This window comes from Vollenhovia emeryi, unplaced genomic scaffold (genome assembly GCF_000949405.1).
Source record: "Vollenhovia emeryi isolate VEMERY1.0 unplaced genomic scaffold, V.emery_V1.0 DF939323.1, whole genome shotgun sequence".
NCBI lineage: Eukaryota > Metazoa > Arthropoda > Insecta > Hymenoptera > Formicidae > Vollenhovia > Vollenhovia emeryi.
In genome coordinates this window covers 105,133-116,460 of record NW_011967043.1, presented here as the reverse complement: position 1 = coordinate 116,460, position 11,328 = coordinate 105,133, and the positions used below count along the sequence as shown (strand labels likewise).

The 11,328-nt window shown below is 39.9% G+C and overlaps 3 protein-coding genes across 4 annotated transcripts; 1 reads left to right on the top strand and 2 right to left on the bottom strand.

The window, feature by feature from the left end:
• The first annotated feature begins 233 nt into the window (after positions 1 to 233).
• Positions 234 to 2,587, top strand: LOC105558672 (cyclin-dependent kinases regulatory subunit). Of its 2 annotated transcripts, none has more exons than XM_012006485.1 (3): positions 234 to 436; positions 1,378 to 1,505; positions 1,576 to 2,587. In XM_012006485.1, the coding sequence occupies exons 1-3, from the start codon at positions 396 to 398 to the stop codon at positions 1,641 to 1,643; spliced, it is 237 nt and encodes a 78-aa protein (XP_011861875.1). In that variant the 5' UTR covers positions 234 to 395; the 3' UTR covers positions 1,644 to 2,587. The 2 variants fall into 2 exon arrangements, with proteins under 2 accessions (XP_011861875.1, XP_011861874.1); XM_012006484.1 differs by having other exon boundaries at positions 234 to 448.
• A 31-nt stretch (positions 2,588 to 2,618) lies between these two features.
• On the bottom strand, positions 2,619 to 5,030 carry LOC105558671 (vacuolar protein-sorting-associated protein 25). The gene is made up of 4 exons (XM_012006483.1): positions 4,880 to 5,030; positions 4,505 to 4,650; positions 2,952 to 3,170; positions 2,619 to 2,864 (listed from the first exon to the last, which is right to left on the bottom strand). Exons 1-4 carry the CDS (start codon positions 4,927 to 4,929, stop codon positions 2,752 to 2,754), a joined length of 528 nt encoding a protein of 175 aa, XP_011861873.1. The 5' UTR covers positions 4,930 to 5,030; the 3' UTR covers positions 2,619 to 2,751.
• Positions 5,031 to 6,259: 1,229 nt separating this feature from the next.
• On the bottom strand, positions 6,260 to 11,291 carry LOC105558679. Its single transcript, XM_012006497.1, is given in 2 exon segments — positions 6,260 to 8,152; positions 9,855 to 11,291. Coding segments are annotated over 2 exon segments (2,574 nt in total). The 5' UTR covers positions 11,095 to 11,291; the 3' UTR covers positions 6,260 to 6,818.
• Positions 11,292 to 11,328: the final 37 nt, after the last annotated feature.

The following is an 11,328-nucleotide window of genomic DNA, read 5'->3' as shown; positions in this document are numbered from 1 at the left end:
CGCAGCTGATTCCGGACTACGCGAGTCAACGTCGCGGTGAGCGAGAGGAACGAAGACGCAGGGCCCGTCGACGACGGCTCCTCGTCCCCGTCGACCCGTCGCGCTTCTCGTCGCGCGAGGCGCCGCGACGTTCCGCCAGCGAGGGGACCCAGAGGCCCCCCCGGGGACGTGGGGGCCTCCGTTGACTCGCGCAGTCCCGCGTCCACTACTCCGCGCGCTCGCTCGGCCAAACGGCACATCCGTTGGAAGTTTCAAATTAGACAGCGTACGCACGCACGCGACCGAGGGTGGCCTTTCGGTGTGCCCGCCGTGCCTGCCTGGCGTGAGAAAGAGAGCGAGCGCGTAGAGGCCCCAGCGTTCAACCTCCCGGTCGTTGCGCGTCGCCGAGGGACGCGATGCCGGACATCTACTACTCCGCCAAGTACTACGACGATAAGTACGAGTACAGGTAGGCGATCGTGCCCCCGCGGGGCCCCGAAACGCGCGTGGGCCCCCGCGTGAACGCGACGCAATGGCGGACCCTACGTGCGGGAGTCCGACGTCGGGCGAGCCTGCGCGGCTTCCTCCGGACAAACTCGGCCCGTCCTGCTTCCCCGCCCCGCTCTGTTTCTCCTTCCGATCGTCCAGCCGGCCTCGGGATCGACACGTTTGAATCGACACGGCCGATCGAGACGGCGCCTTCGCTTCGCCTCGTCCGGCCTGGACTTCTGCATCTCAACATCTTGCTCTGTGTCTCTCTCTCTCTCTCTTTTTTTGAGACGCGACGATTCTTTTGTTGGGACGCACGCGCCGGGAAACGACGTGCGTGAGGGAAAAGGGAAGGATTTTTAACGCGTTGTTTTCACGCCGGAAGGACTGAGTGAAAATTCGAGGACAATTCGTCGCGATTGTAAAATGGTAGAATGTTAAATTAAGATGCCATCTTCGTGTCTCCACGTCGATTTGAAACATTGAACGGAGAACCGAGGTTGGAAACTTCTATTCACCCCGGTTTCACCAACGTCGCTTAGCTCTGAGCGTGGCTTAATTCATTCCAACTGTTACTCTAGAAAGGGACGAACGTGAATTAAACTGGGATTAAAGTTAAGCGACTTTTGGTGATATCGGGCCTCGATCAACCTGTTGTTAAAGAAACTGTGAATTCAGGTAGAGATTTTGCCCTTTTCTCCACTGATATAGTGACGCAGGATCCAAATGAGGCTTGTCCATTTCCTTATTTCCACGTTTCTCCTCTCGCATATTTATTACTTGGGCTTGTGTCTTTGTTAAGTTAATTTCCTTCTTCACATGACACCTTCCTTATTTCTACGTTTCTCCTCTCGCATATTTATTACTTGGGCTTGTGTCTTTGTTAAATTAGTTTTCTTCTTCGCACAGACACGTCGTTTTACCGAAAGAAATGGTGAAACTGGTGCCGAGAACCCATCTGATGTCCGAGCAGGAGTGGAGAGCTATGGGCGTCCAGCAAAGTCAGGGATGGGTGCACTACATGGTTCATGATCCCGGTACGTGCTCAGGGCATATTGATACCTGGCGTCGCGGTAGTCCGATCCTTAATCGAATGAATAATTTCAGAGCCACATATTCTGCTGTTCAAGAGGAAAATAACAACGCCTCTGGAGCTGAGAGACAAAGAGAATTGAATGCAGCGATGTTACGTCGTTTTGTAAATAATTCAGATCATGTTCATATTTATGGTGGAACGCTAATTGTAAGATCACTCACCGTTTCGTTTCTGTTTTTCTCTCTCTCTCGGTCTCGCTACCAAGACCAACGGTGTGCGCATGAGTTAGGTCAAGTTTGCTTTCTACAAATCTGATTAAAATGGGGAAAAGAAATCCCGGATCGTAGACGAAATTTTCGATAAAATTCCACAGAATAGTATGTGCATGGTCGTCCTTATCTTTAATTACTTGGCGTTGCCATTCGTAAAGAAATGTCAAGCAAGTATGCTGTATATATGTTTATAGAGTTAGTTCTTAATCCCAGTTTAGCCTTTCTTTTTTCCTCTTTTGCATTGGGACTCGACAGTAAGGGATAGGTCGCGATACATTAGCTCCGCAACACAACGTAATATTCTAGTTGCTTTCCAAAGACTGGTGACTTCGAAGCGAAAATAATTCATAACAAGAACATGTGATTACGGCGCCTCTTCGTAGAAACTTGGGTCTAAAATCATTCCATTCATTAGGCGCCGAGAATAATCCCCTTCCTTTTAAGTTTGACACTTAACGCGAAAGTTTTTAATTTATACGAGAGAAGTGTAAGCGCAACTTTTTTTTTTAGTTCCACGTCATTCGTTTCGATAGCGTCATTTAGCACCTTGACTTTGGTACAGGAAGTCTTGCATTCATTTCCGTCGCGATTTTTGCGTTTCTCCCGTTTCGAGTGAACCTATGTGCCGTATACGATTTATGTATCTTAAAAGCTATATAATGTCGGCCGCGAATATTTTACTCGAAATACATCAGGCGTTTTCCACATTTACGTTAGCTTAGCATCCGAGCGATTTTGGTTTGCTTTTATAAGAAAACGGAAAGAGAAGAAATGTATTACCAGTATTGTGTTAAATAAATGTTTGCATTTATGAGCCATGCCTAAGTTTCTTTACGCCAGTGTAGAGGAATCTACTTGAAATTTATTCCATAGATACACATCCAAATGCATATATTAAATTATAATATACAACAAGTACGCAATTAAATACAGCTTACGTATGTAACTCGACGAGCAGCGGTTGCTCTCCAAGCGTTAGAAAAACTTAACGCCTTGATTATCATCGAACGACATGATCTCCGCCTTTCTGGCAGCTTCCAGCGTTCTTAGCGATCTGATCAGTACTTCTGTATCCAAACCGTGGAATTCTGAAACGGATAACACGATTACTAACGACCGTCCGCGTAAGCGATTGACACGAGTGACAAACGATTTAAATATATTCTCTGATGTACCTTGCTCAACCGTGTCCTCCCCTTGTGTCAATTCGAAAAACGTGCACACAGAGCCAACGAAGCCATTCTCCTGTGCCCAATTGTATATTACATCGCCCCATTCCTCTAAAGTGTGCCAATAAACCAACCATCTCTGTTTCGTTTTGTCTAGCGGAGACGCGTTCCCCGATTTTCCTAATTCTTCTAATACCAGCAGCACAGCTTCGGACGGCAACCTTCCTGTTATGGCGCGGTTAAGGTCTCGACACAGCAGCCGAATAAGTTATCCTAATTAATATGTCGTTGTGCACGAGAACACTACGAAAATGTGCTAGTACATAATGGTGGATTAATTAGCTACCCGGGAAAACGCTCTTCATACATGTTCCAATCATGTAATATCGAATTATATCTCATGAGATCCAATTCTAAAGATCATCAGATCCTCAGAGATCCGACACTTTCCTTGAATGCTCGAGGTTATCTATTGAGATCTAACTAAATCTATAATTAAATAACATCAGTGTTTTCTTGACCACGCCATACTGGCATCTTAACGATACAGAATATTTATTGCGAAAAATATTACCTCAGCCAGAGTTTGAACCTGGACCTCCCCACGCTCTAAGCGGGCATACGTTCGGCCTAGAGTGTAGGGAGGAATATTTTTCGCAATGAATTTTCTGTATTGTTAAAGATGCCAGTCAAGAAACCACTGCCCAAGTAGAACATATTAGTCATGAAAACATCAAGATGACATCATTTTTTAATGCATCATGGTGACGTCAAAATCCCAAGGAGAACAAAAAGTTAGGACGATGTCAATTTGATGTCATATTGACATCATCCTGACTTTTTTTTCTCCTTGGGTATCGCCCACCGAGAGCACCTATTTGTGACATCATTAAGACATCAAAATGTTGTAAGAATGTTCTTGTTTTACAAAGCAAATTTAATTAAATATTATAGATTAAAAATAAATTGAGGTAATATATGATAAACATAATATATCACTGATCATGTAATCTGCAATAATATATTATTACACACATCACGAAACAGCATGTCATAAATCAGTCATTGCAAAGTAAATCTTGGTGTCGATCGTTTTATGACGTAAAATTCATCATTTTAATGTCACATTGACGTAATTACCGCCGGCGACATTGAAGAATTCTATAATTGAATGTCCTAGGGCCCAGTTTCACCAAGTGTCGCTTAACTTTAATCTTAGTTTAATTCATATTTGTCTCTTTTTAAAGTAACACGTTGGACGAAGAACGAATCAAGCTAAGCTTACAGTTAGACAACGTTGGCGAAACCGAACCTAAGAGAACGTACTTGGATCTCAATAGATAATAACATTGAATATCCAATAAAAGTGTCAGATCTCTGAAGATTCGATGATTTTAGAATTGCATATCATTTGATATTACACGATTGAGACATATACAATAACATATTGTTATTTTTCCCGGGTATTCTGATAAAAACTAATGAATAATTCAACTTAGCGAAAACTAATGACCGAGATGGAATAATTGTTCACGCGACACGACGAACAGGAAGGATACTGTTTATGCTGGCGTTGTTGAACAGAGGATTCGTGTGCACCTCGCGAACGTCCACGATCGCCTGCTTCGTGACACGATGATACTCCAGTACCAAGCTCTTCCACGCCGCTACCTGCTTAGCCCTGGTGTCGGCGTGAGGCTGAAGCCTGCGACAAATAGTTGCGTATTCATTAGACAAGGTCTCGAGGACCCTTCGAACCACCAGACCTGTACGTACTCTCGCCCGTAACCTAAACGTTTCTAACCTACGACACGCAAGCTCTCGCCAAAGAGGCATTTTCGAGAGAAAGTTATTGAGTATCGTTAATTCCAGCACGTACAACCTGTTATTAGTAATGTGAAAAATCTAGCCGGAAAACACGACTCGATATTTACGTAAAGAACGGCGGGAAACTGTACTGCCAGGGCCACTCGATCTCTGCCATCGTTTCGTCGTCGTCGTCGTGAGTCAGGCGTGTGGCATCGTTGACATCATGCAAAGATTTCAGAGATATTGACGGCGAAGAGAGAAATAATTAACCACTTTACTTGGTACATGCTCGATATGTTATTTATTACAGTAATACAAAACTTTATCACAAACAATCGACGAAAAGTCTTGTCTTTATCATAATTAATATTTAAATTATTACACTTTTACGCGTGTCAGCTCGCATATATTTATAATCTTATTATAAAAGTAAACATTATTATATATATATAAATATTTTTATATGTGGTGATCGTGGCGCAGAGGATTGTGCGCTGGTCTGGTAATCCGAAGATCCGGGTTCAAAACCAAACAAAAACGTTGTTGGTTTTTCGTTCGATCGCCACATAGCGATAGAAGTGGATATAGAGAGAGGTGTTTATATAAGAGGTTTGGGCACGTTCCTTCAAAAACGCCTTGTAACCCTAAGGGGATAATCGTCTCACTATATTTATATATATATAACATATTACAACTATTATTTATAATTTATAATTGTTATAATTTATTATAAATTGTTGTGCCATACAGGACAATTGATATTAATTATAACAATAAAAAATAGCTGCAAGGATATAGGAAAAGTTCTTTCACAAATCAATATTTAAGCATATATAAAAACCTTAGTTCGTAAAGAAGAATACTAGACCATGTCACATTTTTGTGAGGCTTGCATATTTATAATCAACATATCCTTGCAGCTATTTTTTATTGTTATAATTAATATCAATTGTCCTGTATGGCACAACAATTTATAATAAATTATAACAATAAATTATAAATAATAGTTGTAATATGTTATATATATATAAATATTTATACAATTACAAAATGCAGCTTCCCGTGCATTAAAGACGCTCTCTTCGAACTGAGTCGCTCGTCTAATGTGAATAACGAGATATTTGCGTGCTGAGACATAGTCTAACAATTTCATACCATAAAACAACGTTAAGGGACGTGACAAATACTGCGCGTGTCTGATCTTCAAAATATCGTCCGACACTTCCGAGTGAGTCGAGATATCGTAGTAAGTGTTCATAAAATCGTTCAGGTTCTGAAAGGTGCGCATGTTGGGAACAAGCCGTTATAGTCGATAAGACACTATTGATTGAAGAAAGAAATAATTAGCTCTTTGTTCGTGCTCGATATATAATATATGTATATTTCTTACAAAGGTATAAAGTATATTACAAACAATTGAAGTCTTGTCTCTTTCACAACATATACAAGTATTAATATTTAAATCATTGCATCCACATGACAGCTGTTATATTTATAAACCGTATTATAATTTATATTTATAATGGGTTATATTTATAACCTATTATAAAAATCACAAATATACTTATGATCCATTATGCTCGAATAATACTGAACAATCGATATTATACGAATAAAGAAAAATCTCTAGGATTTTTAAGTGATAAATATGCAAGCTTCCTGTGGAATAACAGATGATCTGACACTTTTTGTTTCGTGAAGACACGTACGGTGAGTATGTACTTTTCTCTGCGATCTTCGCAGCGTCTACTAAACGTTAAGTTCGATTTAATGTCTTTCATTTGGCGTGAATTATACAAATTACTGCATCCACGTGCCAACTATTATATTTATAATCTATTATGCTCGAGTAATATAGGAAGTGTGATACAATTGACTTTATAAGAATGTTTTCTAGGATTTTTAGATTACAAATATGTAAGCTTCCTGTAAAATATTAGATCGGGGCTTGTTTGTTTGTTTCGAGACCATGTTTCGACTCGCCGTGATAGTAATACAAAATTTTTCTACATTTTCCATTGCGTCGAGTACACATTAAGCTTGATTTAATTCATTTCGCTGGCGTTACAATTTCTTCGGTATCAAACACCCAGTTTTTAGTTTGTACCGGTCGCTCAAAGTTTCGCTTATTTAGAGGCCAAGACTTCTATAGACGATTATATAGTGATTTTCATACATGATTTTTTCCGTGTCGGGGTATCTGTGTGGTATTAAACTGGCGAATGGATTCTTTCCGCCGTACAGATACTTTACCTTCCTCTTTAGGATGCTATTAATTCTTTCAATGTTTAATTTTGATTGTAGTTCCGTAAAACATGTTAAAACGAACGGACAATTTTGTTTCGCCAATAGCTGTATGGGCGCTGACCACGATTCCGCAAAGGGCCCACTTTTATGAATATTCACGTGATATCCTAGGACCAGATCTGGTTTCACAAAAGATGGGCCGCGTACATAGTTCTCGTACAATTCACAGTGAAATTCAACCGAATATTTTTTCTGCCCCGACGTAAACCAAATGGGTGACTGCACGAATTTTAAATACTGCCCTATCATTATAATCAACAGTGATGATGTGTCTGTTAAATTTATAAAAGCTCGCCATGTTTGTAAGGTAGTCATTTCGACGATAGTCGAGCCTATAATATGAATGACTAGGGTCTTGCGTTTTGGAACGTAATCTAATACTCGCATAGCGTGAAACAGTGTTAAGGGATACGATAGATACTCCGACTGTACCATCTTCGACATTTCATATGAGTTTTCCACACGAACAGAAGACATTTTCAACTGCGTCTGAACATTCCCATAAATATTTATAAAGTCGCTTATGTCGTGAAACGTACGCGTGTTGGAAACTTGGTGCAAGTAATTTATATGACTCATATAATCGTGCTCCTCGCTTGCAGTTACGAAATTAAATCGAAAACATAATTCCAGGGTCACGCAGATATCCTTGTGCTCAGTACCGTCTACGTGTTTTGTACAATAGCTGGCAGCGCAGTTCTCACAATCCTTTAGCAACTTACCAGTCAGTTCGTGGCAGACGGCGCACTCTCTTGGAAATATAAACATTTGTTTTTCATATTTCTTCAAACTACGTTCCAGAATGTTTTCCATTAGCTGCATAAACTTGAACCTCTTCTGGTTCCGATAGTCCAAAATTTCATGGAATTTTTCCGTGCCGCAGGTTAGCACGCACATTACGGCGGCACATAATGACAAGTGCTCCTTCCAATGTTGCTTCTGATGCTCCGTACTACAATAAGAGATCAAATTGCAGCCACTGCAAGCCTTTAAATTGACCCCATCACCAAACCGTTTGCAAACGTGGCACGTGGTGGCATAGAAGAAGCTGTTATAATCGATATCTTTAATTCTCGTCTTTGATTCCATGCCTTCTGCTCAGTCTCGTTATATCAAACGACAAAGTTTCCTTCAAACTAAAGCCAAGTGTACACGTGTTATCCAGATAAACGGTCAACTTTACTTATAATAAATATAGGTACCTATTTAGGATGTTTTTATTTAGGTGACATGCGCACGGGTAAGTCGGCACGTGTTAATTTTCTTCCCGCGCTTTTAAATTCTCTTTCCAATCGAACGTTCCGATATGGAGTCTATGTAGATATCGAAACTCTACATTACACATCGCATACGCTGTAGATATTCAGTACAATCATTTACATTTCGAAATAAAAAATGATGCATAATTTATATAGACGCTGCGTTTGTAATCTTTACATAAATTATTTGCAAACGTTGTAATAAATCATCTTCTAGGTGGAAACGAAATAGACGTTACTTGTCGTCACTTTATAACATTCAATCGTTGTAAAAAATCAATTATTTTACGGCTGCTACTTGAATTGTGGTTATGACCCACTGCTTTTTTAATTAACCTTTTAATATATAATTATATTATATTGTTTATAACCTGTATTACAATTCATGTAATATTGCATTTTATGTGTTCTTTTAACAAAATTAATTAAACCAAAAATAAAAAGATTTGAATTTCTTGAATTAAAATGTAGTTGTTTTCGCATATTCTAATATTTGATCGATTTTCATAAATTTTGAGAATATAAAATTCCAGATTTAAAGATTCTGGGAAATCACGATTCTTCAAAATCGTGAAAAATTTTAGAATTCTAGATAGAGTAACTTTTTTACAATTATATTCTCCTAATACTTTTCCAGCTTACGTAATATACAAAGATGCAGTTAGGTACAATTTACATATGAACTCGAAACATTCTCAACAAGTGACTAGTACTTTTTAAAACAACTTAAATGCCTCGATTATTATCGGACAAAATGATCTCTGCCTTCCCGGCAGTTTGCAGCATTAACAATCTAATTAGTGCTTTTCTATCTAGACCATGGAATACTAAAAGAAATCGAGATACGATTATTGATCGTCTACATGACTGACATGAATGACAAATCATTTAATTAAATTGGTCGATGTACGTCAGTTCAGAAAACCTGTACAGAGCTAGTGATACCTATTCTCTTGTGGCCTATTGTATATTACATCACCTCATTCTTCTAAAGTATATCAATAAACCATATGATATCCCGTATATGATATCAGATATATCGATGACGAAGAGAAATAATTATCACTTCACTTCGTACACGCTCGATGTGTGTTTAATACAAAGATATAAAACTGTATTAGGTACGAACAATCGACGAAAAGTCTTATCTTTATCACAAACAGAACTGTATTAATATCTTAATTAATTACTGCATTCACGTATTTCAGTTACTACATTTACAATCTATTATGCGTGACAAAGGCAGTACAGCGTTGACTCTGATGTGTATAGAAAATGGTCCGTAGGATTTTTAGATCATAAATAAGCAAGCTTCTTGTGCAAATATCAGGTCTGAGAGTCTCTTTGTTTTATGAAGACACATCGCGGTGATTGTTCATACAAATTTTCTCTACGTTGTCCGTTGCGTCTGCTAAACATTAGGCTTAATTTAATTCGTGTTCCTTATTTCACACGCACTAAATTTCCCTCGGCATCAATAAACAGAGCCTTTAAATTGTATCTATCACTAAAACTACGCCTGTTAGTTACGGACAAAGACTCCTATAGACGATTATATAATTATTTTCATAAAACACTTTCTCCGGTCCAAGATTCCTGTGCGGCCTTAAACTGGCGAATGAATTCCTTCTGCCATACAGATAATCTATATTTTTATCCAGGATGGTGTTAACTCTTTCTACCCCGTTTTTTAATTCTTCTCGCGTGTAACACGTTAAGATAACCGGACAATTTTGTTTCGCAATCAAGCGTATGGACGGCGACCACGTTTCCTCAATGGACCCAAACTCCTGCTCGTGAATACCAGAGTTAAATCCTACAATCAGGTCCGGCTTCGCGAACGACGAATCGTGCACGTAGCTCTCGTACAATCCGCTGTGAAACTTAAACCAACATTCTTTCTGTCGCGACATGCAAACGGAAAGCGGATTGGAAATACATTCTAATTCTGGCCCTATCATTATGATTACAAGCGACGATATTTCTAATAAATTTAACAAGACCTCCCACGCTACCAAGGTGGCCTCTTCATTGTAACTCGATCCTATAACATGAATGATTAGGTCTTTGCGCTCTGGAACATAGTCCAATAATTGCATAGCATGAAACACCGTTAAGGGCCGTGTCAGATACTGCGAGTGTTCGGCCGCCAAGATATCGTACATTTTCAAACGCGACCGAATATCCGCGTAAGTATTTATAAAGTCCGTTATGTTCTGAATCTTATCCGTGTAGGACACCTTTCGCAAGTAGTCCAACCTCGAGGGACGGTTTTGCTCAGTTACACTTGTTAGATCCATACGAAAACATAATTCCAGAGGCGCGCAGATATCCCTGTGCTCCATACCATCTTTGTGATCTTTACAGAAGCTGCCAGCGCACTTTCGACAGTCCTCCAGCGACTGGCTATTCTGTTCGTGGCAAATGGCGCACTCCTTTGGGAACTCGAACATGTGCCTCTCGTACAGCTGCAGAGGACGTTTCAGCTTCAGTGCTACTAGCAGCATAAAGTTCCTCTTCTTCGTGTCCCATTTCTCTAAAGTTTCATTGCGATCCTCCATGCTGTAGGTTCCCAGCACATCCTGTATGGCTTTGCACAATGATCTGTGGTGTCTCCAGTGCTGCTTCTGATGCTCCGGCCCACAATAAAATATCATCTTGCATCCGCTGCACTTCTTTAGACGGACGTCAAACTGTTTGCAAACATGGCACATGGTCGCATAAAAGAAGCCGTTGTAATTTATATTAATTGGATTTCTCCTACTTGACTTCATGACTGCTGCCGAGTGTTATATTGTCTCCAGGTCTCTTTCAATCTAAAGATAAGTATACATAACGTGTTCGGATAAATGATCAATGTGACTTGTAAATACGCACAGTGTTGGAACGAATGGAACGTTGTGTTTTCGTAGATCGTGCATTGTGGCGCACGCGTAAATCAGCTGTTTTATCCCGCGCTTTTAACTTTCTTTCAAATGGCGCGTTTTCAAGTGACTACGATTACGGTC